The sequence below is a fragment of the Bos taurus genome, chromosome 2 (assembly GCF_002263795.3).
Source record: "Bos taurus isolate L1 Dominette 01449 registration number 42190680 breed Hereford chromosome 2, ARS-UCD2.0, whole genome shotgun sequence".
Classification (NCBI taxonomy): Eukaryota; Metazoa; Chordata; class Mammalia; order Artiodactyla; family Bovidae; genus Bos; species Bos taurus.
The window spans coordinates 25989088-26013208 of NC_037329.1; the positions used below are offsets into that span (position 1 = coordinate 25989088).

General features: G+C 42.5%; 1 protein-coding gene across 1 annotated transcript in view; it reads right to left on the minus strand.

Moving 5' to 3' along the window:
* The window catches only part of MYO3B (myosin IIIB), a 370966-nt gene that overhangs the window by 210185 nt on the left and 136660 nt on the right, over positions 1–24121 (minus strand). The window contains exons 11-16 of the mRNA XM_059878110.1: positions 15824–15950; positions 14838–15048; positions 13894–14041; positions 12477–12630; positions 11183–11271; positions 9348–9477 (exon numbers count right to left, since the gene is read on the minus strand). Coding sequence (XP_059734093.1) covers positions 9348–9477; positions 11183–11271; positions 12477–12630; positions 13894–14041; positions 14838–15048; positions 15824–15950 — 859 coding nt within the window. The remainder of the gene's footprint in view (positions 1–9347; positions 9478–11182; positions 11272–12476; positions 12631–13893; positions 14042–14837; positions 15049–15823; positions 15951–24121) is intronic.

Genomic DNA, 24121 nt, shown 5'->3' on the forward strand with positions numbered 1-24121 from the left:
CTCCTGCACACTGAGTTCATATGTTCAAGTCCTAACGCTCAGTCCCTCGGAAGGTGACCACCTTTGGACATAGAACCTTTAAAAGGTGATTCAGGGCAAATGAAGTCATACAGGTGGGTCTCAATCCAAGATGACCGGCATCCTTATAAGAGGACACAGACAGTGTACACACAGACCAAGGCGTGACCATGTGAGAGCCCTGAGAAGGCAGAAAACTACAAGCCAAAGAGAGAGGTCTCAGAAGAAACCAAACCTGCACACATCTTGATCGTGAACGTCTACCCTCCATAATTGTGAGACAGTACCTTTAAGTTATGTTTTGTCTGTGGTGCCCCGTTATGTCAGCCCTAGGAAACTAACACAGATTAGAAGTCAAGAATTGGATTTTACCTTTAGATTTTCTACCGTGCAGGAGTTAGTGAGTTATTTGACAAATATTTACTAGGACTCACTATGCATTAGGAAAGGAGGGTAGGGGGCAGGTCATAGAAGAGAGACAGACAAGATTATGTCAGCTCCTGATGGAGACAATTAAACAGGGTGTCATGACAGAGTGGGTGGGGAAGCAGGGGGCTCTCATCCATTGGGTAGACAGAGGAGGCCTCTCTTTGGTAGTGACGTTTAAGCTAAATTCTGGATCACAAGGATAGATCTGTAAAGATCTGGGCAAAGAATGTCCCAGGCAGAGTGAGCAGCGGGTGCTGAGTCAGGAAAAGGCTTGGACTGTCTGAGGAACAGAATGAAGGCAGAGAGGGAGGGAAAGAGTTCAAGAAGATGGGGACTTTACGTTAAGAGTTTCAGGTAAGCAAAGGAGTCTGGATTTTATTTTAGGTGTGATGAGGAGCCATGGGAGGCTTTAAGCAGAGCGGTGACATCATCACATTTCTATTCCTAGAAAGACGACTGTTTAGCTGTCAGGCTGGGTGAGGAGAGAGCAGAAGCAGAGTTTGGTTAGGAGATGCAGGAGAGAGGGGCTGTAGAGGCACCGCCTTGCTCTCTGACTTCATCTTCACCTGACATTCTCTGTGTGACTCTGTCCAAATTTTCCTTTTTAATAAGGACACCAGTCATACTGGCATAGGGCCCATCTTGGTGACTCCATTTTACCTCAATTGCTTCTGCAAGGGCCCTATTTCCAAACAGAGTCACATCCTGATGAACTAGGAGTTTGGATTTCAACATACATATTTTTGGGGAGGGAGACACAATTCAACCCATAACAAGCAGTCAAAAAGACAGAAGATACTATGTTGATGAGGATGACCACATTAAGAGGAATAAATAGCTGATGCAGAAGAGAGGAGAAATAATTGCGGGATGAAAGCCCTTGTGAAGGTGAGGAAGGGAATGAAGAGGCAAACAGAGAGTCGCTTGTAATGACAGTAAGGATGGTTCAGTCATTTAGATTAGCAGGAAAACAAAATGGGAACAGACGCAGGAAGATGGGTAGATTTGGTTCAACCATCCATTCATTTACTCAGCAAATACATAGAGAGTGGCTACCATATACTAGGTATTGCTAAAACTTTGAAGAGACAGTAATGGACAAACCAGACAAAATTCCTGCTATCTAGATACTTACTTTATACTGGAGGAAGACAGACAATAAACAAGTAAATTATATATAGTAAGTTAGGTCGTGATAAGTGCTAAGGAAAAAGATAAAACAGGAAATGGATTTATAAGTATTCAGTAGGTTGAAATTTTTTACCAAGGTAGCCAGGGAAAGTAGATTTTGAGAAAAGACCTGAAGAAAGTGCAATGGGTATGGGTATGTCTTGGGGGAAATATCCACACAGAGGGGATAGCAAGTGAAAGGGCACCTACATAATAACCACAGCCAGCACCATACTTAACGGTGAAAGAGTGGATGCTCTACCCCAAGATCCAGAACAAAGCAAGACGTTTCCTCTCACCCCTTCCATCCAGCTATATACTGAAAGTCATAGCCAAACAAGGCAAGAAAAAGAAATGAATGGTGTAAGATTGGAAAGAAAAATAAAGAAGGGTTCTCATTAACAGATAACATGACTGTCTATGTAGAAACCCCAAGAAATCTGCAAAAACAAAATCAAACAGAACTCCTAGAACTAACAAGTGAGTTTAGCAAGGTCCTTTAAGACAAGGTCAATCCACAAAATCCTATGGTAGAATAGAACAATGCTGCTGCTGCTGCTGCTAAGTCGCTTCAGTCGTGTCCGACTCTGTGCGACCCCATAGATGACAGCCCACCAGGCTCCCCCGTCCCTGGGATTCTCCAGGCAAGAACACTGGAGTGGGTTGCCATTTCCTTCTCCAATGCATGAAAGTGAAAAGTGAAAGTAAAGTCTCTCAGTCGTGTCTGACTCTTAGTGACCCCATGGACTGCAGCCTACCAGGCTCCTCCATCCATGGGATTTTCCAGGCAAGAGTACTGGAGTGGGGTGCCGTTGCCTTCTCCGAATAGAACAATACTAGTTCCCAAAACTGAAATACTGAGATATAAATCTAACAAAACATGTACAAGATCTGCATGTGAAAACAAAATACTAATTAAAGAAATCAAAGAGAATCCAAATAAACAGACATGGTGTGTTCATAGACTGAAAGACTCATTGTAGTAAACATAAAAATTCTTCCTGAATTGACCCATAGATTTCATGCAACAGCAATCAGAATCCCAGTAGGCCTTTCTATAGATATAGATAAGCTGTTTTTAAAGTTTACATGTAAAGACAAACAAACTGGAATAGCCAAAAAGTTTTTGAAAAAGAAGAATAAATCCGAGGCAATCACACTATGTGCTCCTAAGATTTACTGTAAAGCTATGAGTGAAGACATTGTGGCATCCATGAGTTAGACACATACCAATGAAACAGACCCACACACATAACCAATTGGTTTTCGACAAATGTAAAAGCAAGCAGTGGAGAAGACAGTCATTTCAATAAATGGTTTTGGAATAACTAGACATATTTATGAAAAAAAAAAAAAAAACAAGTCTCTATCTCACACCTTATATAAAAAATAACTCATGCTAGATCTAAACGTAGAATGTGAAAGTATTTATTGAGCATCTCTTCACACAGAGCTCCACATTGACTCCTTGGGGCACCCTGGTTCTCTCTAATTAGTCTTTAACACCCTATTTAAGTTTTCCTTTCTCACCCTAAAGCTGTCCCTGCAGAAGTCCACCTTGCCCCCAACCCTGAGCATTTCGGATCAGCATCAGGAGCCCACTATTGTTCTTCCATTTGCTTCCCCTTCCCTGTTGGCTCAGCTGGTAAAGAATCCACCTGCAATGCGGGAGACCTGGGTTCGATCCCAGGGTTGGGAAGATCCCCTGGAGAAGGGAACAGCTACCCACTCCGGTATTCTGGCCTGGACACAACTGAGCAACTTTCGCTTCATTTCACTTCTCTCTCTGCCCCGAGTCCTTTCCTCTTTGTCCTGTTCACTTATTCACCCCCCGCCACCTCCCCTCACTTCCAGGGCTGTACACCCTGGTGCAGAATGCCTCATTACACCAGACTGTTCAATTTTCTCTAGTCTATTAGGGGGGGCGGGAAATCTCTTCCAAGAAGCCTTTCTTAGTTAAGAGAACCCTTTCCCTACTCTGACTCATGATATTTCCATGACTTTTCCTTCTATTTTTACCTGTATAGATAAGTGCCTATATGCACCCCCCATATATTGCTGCACACAGGATGTTGTGCATCCTTTATACATTTTAGGACTTAGCACTCTTTCTCTGTCAGCCTATTCTGGCTGGGATTTTCTTTTATTCCTTCTAAAAAGCACCTATGCATAGCACCATATCTATTAATAGAAAGATGATAAATATATATTATCGGTTGACTGAGATGCACTCCCAAATTAGAAGAAAAAGGCAGGTCTCTGTTCGAGGAGGAAATGAGTCAGCAGGGCTCCCGAACAGGGTTGGCTTATTCGGGCCTTCCTCCATTTCAGGAAGGGCCAAGCACTGTCCACGTCTGTGACTTGGAACTTTGTCACCTAGAGTCAGTTCATCTTGCCAGACTCATACGCTGAACTGCCAGAATGGAAAAAGAGCCAGAAGTGGAAAATGAGAACTCTGAGAGATGGTTACAAAAAGGCGTCCCCTTACGACCTTAATGCTGTTAATTTGGGGAGTTACAGAATCAGGATCAGGCAATTCACAGCAAGGATTTCAGCAGGGTATTACAAAGCTCTGCAGATACAATGGGGGGGCTCGTCTTGTCCCCTCTCCAAATTATAAGGGGAGCCAATGAAGTCAAGATAGAATTTACCATTGATTTTTACTTGCATATTCCAAGAGAGGAAACCTCAGAACCCTCAGAGAGAAGGCAACAGTATAAAAAAACTCAGTTCCAGATTTTGAAGCAAAACCAGACTCTGAGGCTCAGAGAATAACTCTCTAGTTTTACTCTTGTTTTTTTTTTTTTTTCCCCCTAGCTTCTCCAAAGTTCCTAATTCTTTTAAAACCCCAAACTCCCATTTGAAAATCAAAATTCATGATTCAAAGACAGAAATGGATTTTTCAAGTTCTTTTTGAAACCTCCTCTTCTCTTTCCTCCCCTGAGCCTTTTGAACTTTTCTCTAGTTTACTTGTAGCAAGTGGAATATTCCCCAAACAGGAAAATAGGCCATGAAACCGTTATAACATCTTTCCTTTTAATGTTTTTCTACCTGGATCATTAGTTTGAAAAGTCCCAGCTGAAGGGTTGGAAAGCAGTGTTGCTGCCACAACAAATTTTCACATATAAAGTCTTCAGAGAATTTCTTATCAAAAGGAAGGATTACAAAGAAAATTTTATCACGTCTGAAGTGGCCAAAGAGTGGTTGCAAAAGCAAAGAGGGGAAGAGAGAGGATCCTTACTGACTATAGCTGCCTGTTTATCTGATGGTCACTGGGCATCTCAGAACAAGAAGGCACCCATCAGGCAGAGGTGATTCCACACCAGGCACAGCTGGGTGCCCACAGAAACAGCTGCTGGGAAGGGCACTGCAGCAACCTGGGAGGAGCTGAGGACCCTGAACCTCATGATCTCATGCTCCATGTTTTATAACCTTTTCAGTGAACAGGAAGGTGGGTGCAGGAGAAAGGAAAATGCCAACTGGAGTACTCTCTCTGATTTTATATTATAGTTTTACACAAACACACCCAGAGGTTAATCCTCTTAACCTTGATAAGAGATTAAACCAAGTGCTGATACTTCTGTTTGAAATACACTAATGAAGGGATTGTCACCCGCCCAGCAGTCCTGGGAGAGGAGGCATTTTAAGATACCATCTCTTGGCTCAGAGGTTAAAGCATCTGCCTACAATGCGGGAAACCCAGGTTGGATCTCTGGGTCGGGAAGATCCCCTGGAGAAGGAAATGGTAACCCACTCCAGTATTCTTGCCTGGAGAATCCCATGGACGGAGAAGCCTGGTAGGCTATAGTCCACGGGGTCCCAAAGAGTTGGACACGACTGAGCGACTTCACTTTCACTTTCTCTATCCTTTGGGGGAAACAAGTATTATTATGAAATTGATTGCATGTGTAAAAAAGTATCCAAAATATAAACGTACAGCATAATGAATATTATAAAGCCAATATCCATGTAGTCACCACCAAGACCAGGAACCAGAGTATTGCCAAACTCCCCTTGGCAGTCTCTCTTCTTGAAACTGAGGAGCCAAACGCTGGACCTCTTTTTAAAGTTTGGGGTTAATAGCCTCCAAGGCTTCCAATCTTTGACCTTTCTCCTTCCTCTCTGTAGTTCATCCCCTAAAAGAAATTCGTAAAGTAATTGCCCATAATATCTATGCTCATTGAACTAATGCCCCCTTTAAGTGTTTCAAGAAGGATAAATAAAAATTTAAATGACCAAGAAAATAGTTTCTCACGCACTGAAAATACTAGCATATTTTCTTGCAAGGGAAGCTCCCTGGTAGCTCCATCAGTAAAGAATCTGCCTACAATGTAAGGGACCCAGGTTTGATTCCTGGGTCAGGAAGATCCTCTGGAGAAGGGAATAGCAAACCACTCTAGTATTCTTGCCTGGAAAATTCCATGAATAGAGGAGCCTGGTGAGCTACAGTCCATGGGGTTCAAAGAGTCGGACACGACTGAACGACTAACACATATATATTCTCTTGCAAAATGCTAGGATGTGTGGGATCTCGCTTCCAGCCCCAATGCTGAGATGGACAGCCACACTGCCCTTCCTAAAGGGTATGTGCTGGAAATAAGCGTTTGTATTTTTAGCAAACACAATACAACCTTTTCTGTCCAGTTGGGTTTTTCTACTTTCAAGGGATGTAATATAGTAAAACCAAAAAGTATAGAATGTGACACTTTTAAACTTTAGAAGCTTAATTAACGTTCAGACTTTCAACAGAGGATATACAATCTCTTTAAAACTGAGATTTGAAGGCAAATATTGTCATAATGAGATAAATTAGTGCTCAATTCTAGGTAGAAAGTGAAGGTAAAAGAAAGTTCCAGTTGCCTTTAGGGCAAAGCCACATTATATTCCAATTTACTGCCTATACAGTGCCTTATTTATTAGCAACTCTTCAATGAATGTTTGTTGATTGAAGGTATTTTTTCCATGAATAATTTCAGAAAAAGAAAACAGAATCGTGCTTACTAAAGTTTTCATAATTATACTCAAAATGTGGAGAAAGGCAAAGCTAAGGATTTCAAAAGAAATTATTATGCATAATATACAACTCAAGAATACAAGGAAGCTTGTCAGGAAAACATGTTTGTTCTCGTCTCAGTTCTCTCTTTTGTTTCCTCCAGGTGGTGTAGGGCGCAGTTTCAAGGCAAGATTCAGAGGTTATAAGACAGGAGGAAAGTTGTTTCAGAGAAAAGCAAAAAGAAGCAGAGGATATCTGTTTGTTTTTGTTCCTCCCCAGCTTTTAGGCGATCACGGGCAGCAGTGGCTGCTGCAGAGCATGACTTCTGGCACAGCGCCACCCAGGGGCCAAGACTTGAACTTGTTTTTATTTTGCCAAAGATTGAAAAATTTGAAATTCCAAAATTGTCAATGGATTTGACGAGTCATTACTCTTATATACAGGAGGGTATAAATGCTAGCTAACAAGTCACTTGGATATATTTTATTTCAAAGAGGATGTCTCCTATTAAAAAATGGCTGCCTCTTTGACTCTGCAGAGTCACCTAGTGAGCATACCCCTCAGTCTCTGGTGAGGGAGCCCCAGCTCAGCCCACAGCTGCCCACTCTCCCAGAAGTTGATAATAAAACCAAATCCTGGCTGTTTCCAAGGGAGGTCTGGAGAAGAAGCTGGAGGGCAGCCTTCGGGGGGGCACTCTACTATTCTTAAGGGAGCATGTTTAAAAAAAGTTAAAAGCTGGTTTCAAAGTAAAGATGAAGCAAAGGTTGTAGACTGTGACTTTTTTCTTAAGTAAGCTTTTCTTTCCTGTGCACGTTGCTAAAATTCAGACCTGGCAACCACTCTCTTTTAGCTTGCATAGGCTCCGAGCTAGACACAATGCCAATGATCAGACAAGGGACACGAAAAGAAAAAGAAATTATGAACAATGATAAAGAGGTTCTCTGCCTCCTTTTTAAAAAGTAGCTCTTTCCAGACATAGCCTCAAAAACATAAGGCCCTTGAGAGGAGAGCTATGGGAAGCTCAAGTCTGTTGCCCAGCCAACAGCAGCAGAATCCCAGATAAATCAAAGGCGCGTGACCCAGTTAGAACCCATTGGGTAAAACAGTAAAGACTAGGATGGTCCATCTTTTGGCCTCCTAATCCTGAATGAGGCCCGACTTAACAACTACACAGAAGCTGACTCTAAGGAGACAAAGGCTGTGAATATAGGCCAGTGACACATCTGTTCCAAGTTGGTTAGAAACAGTGGTGGGCTTAGTCGATGACTAAGTGGGAAGTTGGACCAGGTAACTTTTCAGGACTGCCTGACTGGATGACTCTGATTGGCCCCAGTCCCATTACTTGAAATCATACATAAATAGAAATAATCTTCTCAATAATTCTAGGTAAACCAAGACCATCCTAAAGCATTTAGCATGAACCAATGGCACCCCACTCCAGTACTCTTGCCTGGAAAATCCCATGGACAGAGGAGCCTGGTAGGCTGCAGTCCGTGGGGTTGCTAGGAATCAGATACGACTGAACGACTTCACTTTCACTTTTCACTTCCATGCATTGGAGAAGGAAATGGCAACCCACTCCAGTATTCTTGCCTGGAGGATCCCAGGGATAGGGGAGCCTGGTGGGTTGCCATCTGTGGGGTCACACATAGTCGGACACGACTGAAGTGACTTAGCAGCAGCATGGGCTTCCTTTGTAGCTCAGTCGGTTAAGAATCTGCCTGCAGTGCAGGAGACCTGGGTTCGATCCCTGGGTTGGGAAGATCCCCTGGAGAAGTAAATGGCAACCCACTCCAATATCCTTGCCTGGAAAATCTCATGGACAGAGGAGCCTGGTGAGCTGCAGTCCATGGGGTCACAAAGAGTCGGGCATGACTGAGCGACTAACACTTACTTACTTATGATAATATAAACTATGGGCTTCCCTGGTGGCGCTAGTGGTAAAGAATCCGCCTGCCAATGCAGGAGACATAAGAGACATAGGTTCAAATCCTGTGTCAGGAAGATCCCTTGGAGGAGGGCATGGCAACCCACTCCAGTATTCTTGCCTGGAGAACTCCATGGATAAGGGAGCCTAGAGGGCTATGGTCCATGGGGTCACAAAGAGTTGGACATGACTGAGTGACTGAGTGCATAATAATACATGTTTTTATTTTAATTTTTTTTATTGGCCACACAATGTGGCTTGCAGGATTATAGTTCCCTACCCAGGGGTCAAACCCGTGCCCACTGCAGGAGAAGCATGGAGCCCTGACCACTGCACCGCCAGGAAAGTCCCAACATGCACTTCTATAAATGGAAGAATGAAAGGAATCATGCAGAGAAAATGAGAAGTCTAAAAACTGATGCTATGGAAAGTGCGTGTGTACACACATGTATATATAGGCTGATGCTGTGCAGTTAAATGCAAAAGAAATAATCACTTTCTTTTTCTTGAACTCAGGTGAATAGACTTTTACCCCTGCTCAAATTTCAAAATGTTAGTAGCACTGCCCTGGTGGTATTTAGACATGAACGAGAAAACCCCAGCAAGGCTTGTAGAAGCATGAGGCAGGCCTAGGGCTATCAGAGACGTTACAAGTACCCAATTTTTTGTTGTTGTTGTTGATTGTTGTCTTTTTAAAATTTTTAATTTATTCTTTGTGGTCATGCCACATTGCATGAAGGATCTTAGTTCCCTGACCAGTGGCATCATGGTGTCCCAACCACTGGACCACCAGGGAAGTCCCTCCAGTACCTGTTTTAGTCAAAGGGATTGAGAAGAGTTGCTGGAGAAGCTGGTTTTCTGATGCCCTCAGTATGACCACCACATCAGCAGGGAGAGTGTCTCTGTTTTTCTCAAGAACCCCAGAAGCATCATATAATACCTGCAACATAAAGAGCAAATCACAAGTGAGCCAATACTGTCCCCATCACAGTGTTGCCAGGCAACACTGGCATTGCCTGAGGTCAGTCATTAATCGATCTCTGTATAGAATTCATCTTTACATAGCCATGCTTTTAAACCTAGGCCACCAGATAAGGGGGACAATTGAAATTTTTGAGAGGCCAGTTTATCTTAACTCCTTGTTCAACTATTCTTTGATGAAGAGAGTCCTATCAAAGATAAATCACTTCAGAATAATTATATTGGCCACTCACAATATGAGAAGCATCCATCTGATGAGGTTAACACTGCTATTGCCTCCATTTCACTGTGGGCAAACAGAAGCTTAGAGAGAGGCTGAATCATGTGGCCACAGCCACACACGTCACCAGGGTGGGCAGGCATCCCAGCCCGGGCAGATTGGCTCCATGCCTATACACATTTCACCCTCGCTGCTTCCCAAGGTGCTTGTGGCACCTGAGTGGTGGCTCAGGGGCTCTGAGCATTCTTGGTTCTCAGGGCAAAGGACATTTAGATCAGAGACTTTTTAAGGGATGCTCCAAAGAAATGAATTCAAGAAAGGACACAGAGCCCAGAAGGAAAAAGATCTTTTCTTTTTCCTTTTAAAATTAAGAAAGAACAAGAGGGAAGAAGAGTGGTAGTTAGAAAATAGGTGTAAAAGGACAGAGATGGGAAGAGAGGTGCAAAGAAGGGGACGAGAATGGAAGGCAGGAGAGAGGAGAAGAATGGGGACCGGGGATCAGGGTGGATGTCTTGTGCAGTCAGCCTCCAACACTAGGGTAAATGAAGTTTTTAGGAGGGAAAACTGGATTGCAATTTCTAGCCAAGATCCAAGATAGATGCTGTCATGTATTATGTGAAGACAAAAACAATCTCTTCACTTACATTAAATTGCCTTTCAAACAACATTCAGTCAGGCAAAATTAATTTCCATGCCATAATATGAATGTGAAAAATAATTTCAACAAATCTTAAATCAACAATATAACCCAGAATGCCTTTTATTGAACTCCTACCCATTTTCTGGGCCCAGGGCCTCAGCAGACCCTGCCGGAACCAATTAGCCATAATTCACATGGCTCCTTAGAGAGTAACATGAGCAATGAATTGTTGGCTACAGGAGGAGGGGATTTCCTGAATCACTCACTAACCTCGTTCGGGAACTTGAAACTGAGACTGAAGAATAATGGATGAAAAGTGAAAATTTCAGTTAATGTTGTAAAACCTTAACATCTGGATGATGAAGTGAATTTCCCCCCCTTTTTATCTAGACACTTTTGGTGCCCTGTAGACATATGCTTGTGCTACAAAGTGCTAAAAATTGAGCCCCACTGTGATATTAACCCTCCTTCGTTGCCTACACATCTCCAAATTACTTTTGAATGTGAGCATTCACCACTAAACGCTGCAAAAGCCATCATGTTTTCTCCCTGGAGAGCTGTCACTTCTAGGCCAAACCTCAGGTGAGAAGCAGATGGCAGCTCTGTGGGCCACCCCAGTGAGAAATTGCTTTTTTGCCAGGGGCTACTTTCCATGAGCAATACCACTGAGAAGATTTAAGAATTATGATTAGGTATTCAAGAAGAATTAAAAGGAGAAAGAAATCTGCAAGCAATTTCATGAATGCCACAAACAGAGTACTGTGGACCCTTGTTCCTTGTCAAAATTCAGATTTAATAACTCACCTTTCCAGCATAGTGCTGAATGCCAAAGCACAGCTCCATTCCTTTGGGCCTCCAGAAGTATTTGCATCGAAGATTATCTTCAAATTTATCTGTGTGGATTTTCATGTTTAAAAGTTACAATGGGAACTCTTTGGTCCTTTAGACAAAAATACGCTCCTCAAATCATGACGACTCAGAATAAGGAACTTCAGAGTAGCCTGAAATTATTCTTATTTATTCAGGGATGGAGAAAGGTCCCCTCCCCACCCCCCTACATGATGGGCATTTACATTCAAGTTCTCATCTAGGTGTTTCATGTTGTCTTTTGTGTCAAGCTGATCTCGATGATACCATGTTCTTCTCTGAGAACTCCAAGAATAAACACTGATGACACCAGAAAACCAACCAATTAGCTTTAGAACCATAAAGATACTCCATGGAAGGCAAATCATCCTGGTTTATATTCCTCTTGACAACTTGCGACAATTTTATAGGTAAAAGGAAGTCAAAGGTGGCACTCTCAACTCCTAGAAGCAAAGCTCTTCCACAAATCAATTTTCCATCTCGGAAAAAGGCTCGAAACTTCCTCTCCATCCCTCTCCAGATAATGTTGCTGCTGTGGTCAAGGATGGCCTACTCTGTGTGAGGAACCGTGCTAAGCAGTAAAGGGATGCAGCGGCCGGACTTTGTTGCCCAAGGATCTCACAGAGTGAGAGATGGGTCACACGCAACGCTGAAGACTGATGAGGAGGAGGAGATGGAGAGGTATGGGGGTAAGTACAGAGGACTCCAAATGCTAGAAGGAGATGTTTTACCATCACTCCACAGACAGTGGTAATTTAATGAAAAGGTAGCTTTACAAAAACTGTATTAGGTGGGATGTCCAGCATAAAATATGAGCCAGGAAGCCAGAACATCAGCAGGGCTTCTATACAAGGTTGTACTAAAAATGGCTGGAGGTCCAGATAGAGATATGAGAGAAGGGCATGAAAAAGGAGGGGTATCAAGTGTTGCTCATGGAAAATAAGGGGAACAGAAGGTGTAAAAATGATACTGACATAGGGTAAAGGTAATTTGCTTTACAGGAACAGGAAAGTGAGGAGAGTTTGAGAAATGGTGATGGGTTTGCTTTAACACACAAATCCTACCAGGATGTGTTCTGAATATTTCAATTTATTAAAAGCAGAGTCTCTATTTTCACAATCGCCAGGTAGCCAAAATACACAGGAAGGATTCCATAAACCATTTGATGATATGAGCCAAATAGCCAAGTTCTCTTCTGCACATAAGTATGCCTTTTCTAAAAGGTACCTACCAACTAGGGTCTGGTCCGTTGCCTGAGGAAACCGGCTTTCCTCATCCAGAAGCGCAAGCAGTCCCAGGGGTTTCTGGAGGAACATATCCAGGAGGGGGCGATTGTCCTCGTACTCCACGGGGGTAGCGTCAATGCCCTCGTTCTGATACTCCATCTGGAAGGAAATGGATCGTGAATCACTCCAGCCCAGTACTGGCCTAGGTACCACCAGGCTGCATGCACTTTCTCTGTCTGGCAACACTGAACAGGGTCTGTTTTATGTGAGTAGGACAAGGCTTTTCTGCATCCAGCACTGTTGAAGCTCAGGATTTAAGACTGACCTATAGGGAGCCTATGGCAGGTGGTAAGGTTGGCAACAGAACCTTGGCTCTCTGTCTCTCTCTGTCTCTCAGACATGTACTTGGTAACTTAAATTGAGAAGCTGATGTAGAAAGGAAGGGAAGCTGAAAATTTTTTATTCTGGTGACAAGTTTGGTTGAAACCAGGAGGAAAGCAGATTTCTGTCTTCTGCAAAGGAATCATCTTGAACTAAAAAAAAAAACTAAAAAGAACTCCAGATTTCCTGGGAAAATAAATGGAAGTAAACTGGATTGAAACAAGGTCTGTTTTGTACAAGATGGGTGGGGGAGGAGTGCATTGTGGATTTGTCCAGTTTCCATGATAAAACCAATATCGGTGTTTTTAGTCCATGACTTTGTCTTTATCTAACCTAGCAGTTTAATGGGTTCCTTGCTCTTGCATTAAAACAAGGAGTTTGGTCAGAATGTTTAGTTTTTACAACTATATACTCTCTCTTCATACAGGAGAGTCTTGGGGTTGGGTTCAGGTCAAGGTGGAGGATAAGGGCCCCAGACCTTGGGTCCACTAGCTTTACATCCTGTTTTATTTGCCATTAGACTCATGGGGGGGGGGGGTGAAGATTTCCATGTTGAGAAAACCAAGAACGTATCTTACTCCTCGCTGAAGATACCAATCCACTTCTGGTGGGGTCTAATATGCAGGAGACAGGGGATTCATATGGTCAGTGAGAGAGTTGGAAACCAAGAACCTTATCCTGAGTTCCAGATCATCCGGTATCATTTGGGACATGATCACAAATATTTTTAGTTAAATAAAGCAGAACAGAATGCAGCATTTTGGGCAATGCATATGAATCAGTTTGGAAACAGCATTTAAATAATTGGCTTGTCATCAGCTTCACTCAAGGGAGGAAATGTACCTTTCCACAGAAATCAAGACCTCTTTTTATCAAACTACATTTAGATTGTCGAGTTATTTTGACAGGACTGCCTCATCAGTGGTTTTTCTTTGGAGTCTTTGACCTGTTAACCTCACTAACAAGGTTTCTGCTTCAAACTCTGGGCAGCCTGCAGGCACGTTCCCCACCAGGTCCAGGGCCTTCAGAGTTCACTGTTACCTGCTCGAGAGCAAAAACATGCTGATTGAAATAGTACTGAATTTGCTCATTGGCGATGTTTATGCAGAGCTGCTCAAATGAATTTCTCTGAAAGTTTTCGAATCCAAAAATGTCCAAGATCCCCACATTCATACCATCGTCTGCAGTACTGCATGAGAGAGAAGAATAAAACCTTTTAGAGAAGGAAACAGCAGTCTCAGGGCAGTGAGACTGACTACATTTTTATCTACACATGTAGCTACTCAGGGCAAGCGGCATCCTGCCGCCTTTCAGAAAGGAACAGTCTCTGTGTTAAACAGTTGGTTTCCTAAGCCTTTCAACAGTACCTCCAACTTCTCTTATTTTAAGCAGCAAAATTTCAAATTTTCCTCAGAAACTCCATCTATAGAGAGATTAAAGAGGAGCCACCCTATTTGAAGGGGTTGGAACTGCTGCTCATTTATTCTTCTACTTTCTCACCCACAAGGCTTAGTTAGAAGAAGACTCTAGAATTTGATACTGTCAGTTCCTCCACAATCTAGAAAACACTAATGCTTAGCACAGATAAAGCTATAGAAGTAGCAATACTGTGAGATTTCTGTGCTTTAACACTTCTCATGAAATGTCTCAGTTGATTCTAAAAACAGCAGCAGGAGGAGGATATTATTCTCATTTTACAGATGAGGAAACTATGACTTAGGATGTGCACAGATGAAGCTATGGAGTCTGGATGCAAACCCAGTTTGCCCAGCTCCCAGCTAAGCTTGTTCTTTTAAACACCATAATGCAGTGGCTCTGTAATCATGAGCCTCTCCGGTGTAAATACACCATCTTTTAAAGGAGATGCCTGAGATCTTCATTAAAGAAAACCCAAGAGAAGACCAAATGCTTCCTCTTGGAAATTCTAGGAGACACTGGGGTCAATGACAGCCCTCCTCAAGGTCTCTGCCCGTCGGGGAACTTGCCATATGTTTTTGTCTGGCTGCAGGAGCGTGTTGATGCGATTTACAATCCAGCTGAAAAGCCTCCCGTACAGGCCTTTGGACATGGCGTCTCTGACGTCCGAGGCCCTGTCCACAGTGTTGGCGCGGATGATGGTCTCACCCCGAGTGACCACACAGTGTGAGGTGAGAGCCTCCTGGAGCTCTTCAGGGCTGATGCAGAGAACCGAGGCAGCTAGAAGAGAGGGTGAGGATAATGCTGGAGGAGGTAGACATCCACTGTCCAGCCAGCCAGCCAGCCAGCCAGTTAGCCAGCATTCATTCAACATCAGCCATGTGCCAGGCTGTATCTGCAGAACTTCAGAGCCAAGGATAAACATGTGGGGCCCTGAACCCCAAGAAGAACCTAGACTAATGCAGTGCCTCCCAAACAGTTTTGAAAGCTCTTTACATGTGTTAGATGAAAAAAATGTGGAAGGAGATGGTCTTTGACCAAATTAGTTGGAGCAACTGTTGAAGACTATAGTCTGCTCTCAGAAAATCACAAAGCACATTAGCATAGTTAAGTGCTACAGTTTAACACAAGAGATGTTATTTAAATAAATTTTTTTTCTAACTCAGGAATCTTATTCTTTGTGCCACTATTATTACTTGTGGAAATTTTAAAATAAATAGGTGCATGTGTTATCCCCTCCAGATAATGATTCAGTGAATTCAGAGTGAGGTCCAACCTCTCATATCTTTTCCAAAAATTTGTAGATGATTTTTAAAAGCAGCCACTGGTGAGAATCACTGCCCAAAGTTACCTGCCATGGACTTTTCAGAAGAATGTCTACGTACTTGCCACTTATGAGATGAACGCTGATGTTCTACAAGATATTCTCTGGGAAATACTGGTTAGTGAAAACACCCAGAGACAGTTAAGGACCAGCACATTATATCTTCGAGTCTTGAAAAACTGCCCAAGTAAAAGTATTTGGCAACACAATGCACACGAATCAAATAATTACCATTTTCCAAGGCTTCTGCATTGGGCACCTCACTTTTGTCAGTTTGATGCTGAGAGGAAATAGCTGCAAACTCAATGTTTCCAATATTCAAAATCCCAGATAATATACTGTACACTGAGTGCACCTCCTGAAAAGGACATCAAGAATCATGTTTGGTCATTGCCAATCAAACCAATAAACTTACAGCACTGTGGTAGAAACCACTAGTCCACCCACATCCATCTCCACCCCACTGTCCTGGGCGTACAAACAATGTCCAAGCCTTCCTTGCAGTTAGGCCATGTAACTAAATTCTTAACAAAGGAACAGGCAGAATGAGGTGGGCCATTTCTGGGCTTTCCTTATAGAAGGGAGCATGCCTCCTTCAAGACTTTTTTTCCCTTACTGCTGGATGGAACTCCCAACAAACCACCTTAAATCATGCCATCGATTAGAGTGCCTGAGACCAACGACTCGATGGAACAGAGATGTTCTACAGTCTGAACCTCTTGCCTTGGAATGCTTACATTAGAGGGAACTGTTCTTTGTTCTTTAAGACACTTTTAGCCTTTCAGTTCAGTTCAGTTCAGTCGCTCAGTCGTGTCCGACTCTTTGTGTCCGACTAACCCCATGAATCGCAGCACACCAGGCCTCCCTGTCCATCACCAACTCCTGGAGTTCACTCAGACTCATGTCCATCGAGTCAGTGATGCCATCCAGCCATCTCATCCTCTGTCATCCCCTTCTCCTCCTGATCCCAATCCCTCCCAGCATCAGAGTCTTTTCCAATGAGTCAACTCTTCGCATGAGGTGGCCAAAGTACTGGAGTTTCAGCTTTAGCATCATTCCTTCCAAACAAATCCCAGGGCTGATCTCCTTCAGAATGGACTGGTTGGATCTCCTTGCAGTCCAAGGGACCCTCAAGAGTCTTCTCCAACACCACAGTTCAAAAGCATCAATTCTTCGGCGCTCAGCCTTCTTCACAGTCCAACTCTCACATCCATACATGACCACAGGAAAAACCATAGCCACCCTAGCTAATACCAGCTCCCAAATTCAAGTATGGGTCTTTCTTCAAGACAAGAGTAGAGATGTTTCCTTATCATCTTGAATATAGCTTATATGAAATAGTTGGAGGGCATTCACTGATGTTTCATTAGAACATCTGAAGTTAAATTATAGAGTATATAGTTATGAATGAGGTCAAAGCATTTTGAAAGACTCACTAGAAATTACCTGTCATGTTTTACTACAATAAGAAATAAACGTCTGGTCTTCATACCCATTTCTGACACAAAAGTTTCTACAACTCTAGGACTTTTTGAGTGATAGATAGAGCCAAGAAGGGTGTCCTTTGTTCATCACAGTAAGCCCCTTTCATCCACATCTGAGTTTGTGCTAAGGAGGAGACTCTTGGGGGATGGGTGTGCTGGTTGCCAGAGGAACCAACAATGTGATTAAAGGGTTGGAAATCTTAGCCGGACTCCAGACTTCAAGGAGGGCACAGGGCTTGAGATCGAATCAATCATCAATAGGCAATGACTTGATCAGGCATGCCTAGGTAACAGAGCCTCCACTAAAACCCCTAACAGACCAGGTTTGGAGAACTTCTGGGTTGGCAAACTCATGAAGGTGAAAAGAGGAGGTGGTGCCTCCTCTTCTAAGACCTTGCCCTATAAATCTCTTCCACTTGTCTGTTCCTCGGTTGCATCCTTTATAATAAACCAGGAATATTAAGTGAATTGCTTTCCTGAGTTCTATGAATCCTTCTAGCAAATTATTGAACTTGAAGAGGAGAGTCTTGGGAACTCTCTATTTACAGGCTGTCCATTAGAAATAGGAAAACTTGGGAGTTGTAACTGAGGTTGGGGCAGTCCTGTGGGAGTAGGCACCTAACTTGTATAATTTGAAGCTAACTTGAGGTAGACAAGTGTCAGAATTGAACTGAACTGTAGGAGAACTGGTTAGTATGGGGAAGAAAACTCTACACATTTGGTAAGAATAGAAATGATGTGTGATGATCTAAGTCCTATTTTTATATTGAAGGTGGAATACATAAGAATAATTAATGGTAAAAAAAAAAAGTACAATTATTTGTTTAAATATTTGCATTTCCTATAGGTGAGAACTGAAATATATAGCCAGGAAATCCCTGTATCTTATGCTTATAGATAAAGTACTTTGACTAAAAATACTCAGGCTGGGCACTTGATTGAGTACTCTACATAGCAGCAAACCAATAAAAACTGTCATTAGACCATTGATAAAGCATTGCCTCTGAATTGAGCCTTTTCTGCAAACACTGCTCAGTAAAGCCAAAAAACTGAACATGGACCATAATAGTGACATCTGCTGGATACCTGATAATGCTACAAAGACAAATGAGGATTTTAAACTAGGCTTCCACGATAGAAAAATACTGTTCTTCAAACTCCTAAATCAAAGGCAAGATGTCATGTTTCTGACTTCAAGAATCACTGTTTTAATCACACAACTTAAGAGTGGCTAAGGAGAACACCTACGAAATGGGTTTTCTGGGACTAGCGTGGATTTAACATGACAGAACCTCATTACTTTGATCAATATAGCGTTAGGCTTGTAGAATGCATCCAGAGACTCCCCACAGAAGCAGATCCCAGAGAGTAAAACAGAGACTCCACAGCAGTGAGTTCTATATCTATTATTTCTATACATAGTTATCTCAAGAGCTTATGTAAAACTCTCAATATTTCCTCTAATTATAACACACATACACACACCATGTATAAGCATACAAGCTATGAAACCTCCCAAAATAAGGCATCCAGACATTTCACCACTAGGATGACCATCCACAAAGGAAATGACAAGGACCACACCCTCGAGACCAGCATCTAACCCTGTGTGTCTTTGACAATATTCTTTCCAGCATGCCGCTCAGAGATTTCCTCTTTCAAAGAGAAAAACTACCTATATATTTCAGCTTTGAACTTTGGGTTCAAGCACTGAGCAAAAGACTTAAGTTAAAAGCAGATTGGGTCTCCTTCCTTGGTTCAGAGAAGGGGACTTGAGAAAGGGTGCCCAATGCTCCCCTCGTTATGGAGGTATTAGCCTTACAGTGCTGCCTGTGCAGTTTCCAGCCTATTCCCTTTGACTCTTCAGTCCCACTGTTGGGCCAATTAGTTCTTCCTTTCTGGCCTAGGAACCTACATCCATTCCTGTATTTAGGTCAAAACATTATTCATCTAATAGTAGAATTCAATCAGTGATATGTCCACCTGTGTGATTACTCCTCTCCCCCCAATATGCAATCCAATGCCTCTTCTGTTCTCTTCATAGCCAGCCTAGGAAGGACTTTTCACCTTCCTCACCTTGCTCATTTCCTCTTGCCTGGTATTCCTGCCTTTCCTGAAGAATCTTGCTATCTGCTTGCCATTGATGGTTGTTCAGTTGCTAAGTCGTGTCCAACTGTTTGTGACTCCGTGGACTGCAGCATGCCAGGCTTCCTTCCGGTCCTGCACTACCTCCCGGAGTTTGAGCTAACTCATGTCCATTGAGTCAGTGATGCAATCTAACCATCTCATCCTCCGCTGCCCCCTTCTCCTTTTGCCTTCAATCTTTCCCGGCATCAGGGTCTTTTCCAATAAGTCAGCTCTTCACATCAGGTGGTCAAAGTATTGGAGATTTAGCTTCAGCATCAGTCCTTCCAATGAGTACTCAGGGTTGATTTCCTTTAGGATTGATTAGCTACCTACTCTATCTTTTTATTTCTTACCAATTTCCAACTTTCTATATCATAAAATGGAGTCAGCTCACTCAGGATAGGAACAGTTAGCAAGAAGACAAACAATTCCTACAATTAGGTTTCCCAGTTCACTGCTGATGAGTATGAATTTGGTTTCACCACCAATCAGCACAAGTGGGAAAGTATTTATCTACCAAAGCCCCATGCAGGATGTATGACCTTGGCTTCTTTTTCTCTTTTTCTCAAAAGACACTTCTTCCACTGAGGCAGATATTCTGTCTGTAAAGAAGAGGCTAAGTGGAAAGCTGAGAAGAATCCTGGTTTCCCCGTTCAGTTCAGTTCAGTTGCTCAGTCATGTCTGACTCTTTGCAGCTCCATGGATAGCAGCACTCCAGTCATCCCAGTCCATCACCAACTCCTGGAGCCCACTCAAACTCATGTCCATCGTGCCGGTGCTGCCATCCAAATAGCTCATCCTCTGTCATGCCCTTCTCATCCCACCTTCAATCTTTCCCAGCATCAGGGTCTTTTCCAAAAAGTTGGTTCTTTGCATCAGGTGGCCAAAAGATTGGAGTTTCAGCTTCAGCATTGCATCAGTCCTTCCAATGAATATTCAGGACTGATTTCCTTTAGGATGGACCCCTTGGATCTCCTTGCTGTCCAAGGGACTCTCAAAAGTCTACTCCAACACTGCAGTTCAAAAGCATCAATTCTTCAGGGCTCAGCTTTCTTCACAGTCCAACTCTCACATCCATACCTGACCACTGGAAAAACCATATCCTTGACGAGACGGACCTTTGTTGGCAAAGTAATGTCTCTGCTTTTTAGTATGCTGTCTAGGTTGGTCATAATTTTCCTTCCAAGGAGCAAGCATCTTTTAATTTCAAGACAGCAGTCACCATTTGCAGTGATTTTGGAGCCCCCCAAAATAAATTCTGACACTGTTTGCACTGTTTCCCCATCTATTTGCCATGAAGTGATGGGACTGGATGCCATGATCTTAGTTTTCTGAATGCTGAGTTTTAAGCCAACTTTTTCACTCTTGTCTTTCACTTTCATCAAGAGACTCTTTAGTTCTTCTTTGCTTTCTGCAAGAAGGGTCGTATCATCTGCATATCTGAGGTTATTGATATTTCTCCCGGCAATCTTGATTCCAGCTTGTGCTTCATCCAGCCCAGCATTTCTCATGATGTACTCTGCATAGAAGTTAAATAAGCAGGGTGACAATATACAGCCTTGTCATACTCCTTTCCAGATTTGGAACCAGTCTGTTGTTCCATGTCCAGTTCTAACAATTGCTTCTTAACTTGCATACAGATTTCTCAAGAGGCAGGTCAGGTGGTCTGGTATTCCCATCTCTTTCAGAATTTTCCACAGTTTTTTGTGATCCACATAGTCAAAGGCTTTGGCATAGTCAATAAAGCAGAAATAGATGTTTCTCTGTAACTCTTTTGCTTTTTTGATGATCCAGAGGATGTTGGCAACTGATCTCTGGTTCCTCTCTGCCTTTTCTAAATGCAGCTTGAACATCCAGAACTTCACGGTTCATGTACTGTTGAAGTCTGGCTTGCAGAATTATGAGCATTACTTTGCTAGAGTGTGAGATGAATGCAATTGTGTGGTAGTTTGGGCATTCTTTGGCATTGCCTTTCTTTGGGATTGGAATGAAAACTGACCTTTCCCAGTCCTGTGGCCACTGCTGAATTTTCCAGATTTGCTGGCCTATTGAGTGCAGCACTTTCACAGCATCATCTTTTAGGATTTGATATAGCTTATGTCTTTAGTTTTTCACCAGTTGTGTGTTTTTTTGCCCAAAGCTCTGCATTAGGCCCAGCTGACAAGCATTCTTCCTTACAGGCTCTTTACTCAGTTTCCTTTTCAGAGGCTCCCAACATTCATAACTTTAAAGTCAATGGTTGGTTTAAAAAAAATTTTTGTTTTGCATGTCAATCATACATGAAAAAAGAATTTTTTTTTAAGTCAATGATAAGTCCTATTGTCTGTCATTAAGGCACTGGAAATCTCAACACCCTCAATTAACACTTTAATATGTACCCCTCCAGTCTATCCTCAGCAGTATTCTCCCAATTTATGATCTGTTTTGAAGAAAGGGAAAAAAATATTCCCTAATCTCAAAGGCTTCTCCGTAACCTCTTCATCAAGGGATCTGCAATAAATGTCCAATTTTGACCTTCACAGATAACCTGCCAGAAAAGCCTTCATGTACTTTTAAATATAAACATACCTAAAACTCAATTTATTTAATATGTTACGGTAGTTCATATACCATTGAAGCCAGGCTTCAGGAATATGTGAACAGTGAACTTTTAGATGTTCAAGCTGGTTTTAGAAAAGGCAGAGGAACCAGAGATCAAATTGCCAACATTCGCTAGATCATCAAAAAAGCAAGCGAGTTCCAGAAAAACATCTATTTCTGCTTTATTGACTATGCCAAAGCCTTTGACTGTGTGGATCACAATAAACTGTGGAAAATTCTGAAAGAGATGGGAATACTGGACCACCTGACCTGCCTCTTGAGAAATTTGTATGCAGGTCAGGAAGCAACAGTTAGAACTGGACATGGAACAACAGACTGGTTCCAAATAGGAAAAGGAGTATGTCAAGGCTGTATATTGTGACCCTGCTTATTTAACTTCTATGCAGAGTACATCATGAGAAACGCTGGGCTGGAGGAAGCACAAGCTGGAATCAAGATTGCTGGAAAAAATATCAATAACCTCAGATATGCAGATACCACCATTACCACCATTATGGCAGAAAGTGAAGAAAAACTAAAGAGCCTCTTGATGAAAGTAAAAGAGGAGAGTGAAAAAGTTGGGTTAAAGCTCAAGATTAAGAAAACGAAGATCATGGCATCTGGTCCCATCACTTCATGGGAAATAGATGGGGAAGCAGTGGAAACAGTGTTCAGACTTTATTTTTTGGGGCTCCAAAATCACTGCAGATGGTGATTGCAGCCATGAAATTAAAAGACGCTTAACTCCTTGGAAGGAAAGTTATGACCAACCTAGACAGCATATTAAAAAGCAGAGATATTACTTTGCCAACAAAGGTCCGTCTCGTCAAGGCTATGGTTTTTCCAGTGGTCATGTATGGATGTGAGAGTTTGACTGTGAAGAAAGCTGAGAGCTGAAGAATTCATGCTCTTGAACTGTAGTGTTGGAGAAGACTCTTGAGAGTCCCTTGGACTGCAAGAAGATCCAACCTGTCCATCCTAAAGCAGACCAGTCCTGGGTGTTCATTGGAAGGAATGATGCTGAGTCTGAAACTCCAATACTTTGGCCACCTCATGCGAAGAGTTGACTCATTGGAAGAGACCCTGATGCTGAGAGGGATTGGGGGCAGGAGGAGAAGGGGACGACAGAGGATGAGATGGTTGGATGGCAACACCGACTCGATGGACGTGAGTTTGGGTGAACTCCGAGTGTTGGTGATGGACAGGGAGGCCTGGTGTGCTGTGATTCATGGAGTCGCAAAGAGTCGGACACGACTGAGCAACTGAACTGAACTGAACTGGATTCATATACCAGTAAGACAAGTATAATATTAAACAAAAATAGTATGGTTTAATCCAAAAATAAGACTAGAAAAGCACAGTTCATTACAGGGTTTTAGGTATAACCCCGCCCCAGCTGCCCGCAGGGATTTCATTGTTACTGGAAGACTCTCTACCAGTGAAGTTTCTTTACAATAAACCTAGGTTCAAGGGTTCTTTCAGATATTTTTGGCTCTAAGGGTTTGGGAAAAATTGAAGGGCTTCCTGCAGGGAATTAGTGACACTGTAAGAAAGGACAGCGACCATAATTTTTATTAAATTGACCAGTTCATTCAAGCTCTGTCTAGAAATATCCCTAAGAAAAACTTAAGAGAAAGTTTTGTTACATCAGTTGTTTAGCATCTGCTTCCTGACTACAGTCAATTAAGTCTTTCTGAATTTAGTCAAACTACTTTTGGAAAACTCAGCAGTGGCCACAGGACTGGAAAAGTCAGTTTTCATTCTAATCACAAAGAAAGACGATGCCAAAGAATGCTCAACTACCACGCAAATGCATTCATCTCACACGCTAGTAAAGTAATGCTCAAAATTCTCCAAGCCAGGCTTCAGCAATACGTGAACCATGAACTTCCAGATGTTCAAGCTGGTTTTAGAAAAGGCAGAGGAACCAGAGATCAAATTGCCAACATCCACTGGATCATCGAAAAAGCAAGAGAGTTCCAGAAAAACATCTATTTCTGCTTTATTGATTATGCCAAAGCCTTTGACTGTGTGGATCACAATAAACTGTGGAAAATTCTTCAAGAGAGGGGAATACCAGACCACCTGACCTGCCTCTTGACAAACCTATATGCAGGTCAGGAAACAACAGTTAGAACTGGACATGGAACAACAGACTGGTTCCAATAGGAAAAGGAGTACGGCAGGGCTGTATAGTGTCACCCTGCTTATTTAACTTCTATGCAGAGTACATCATGAGAAACGCTGGGCTGGAGGAAGCACAAGCTGGAATCAAGATTGCTGGGAGAAATATCAATAACCTCTGATATGCAGATGACACCACCCTTATGGCAGAAAA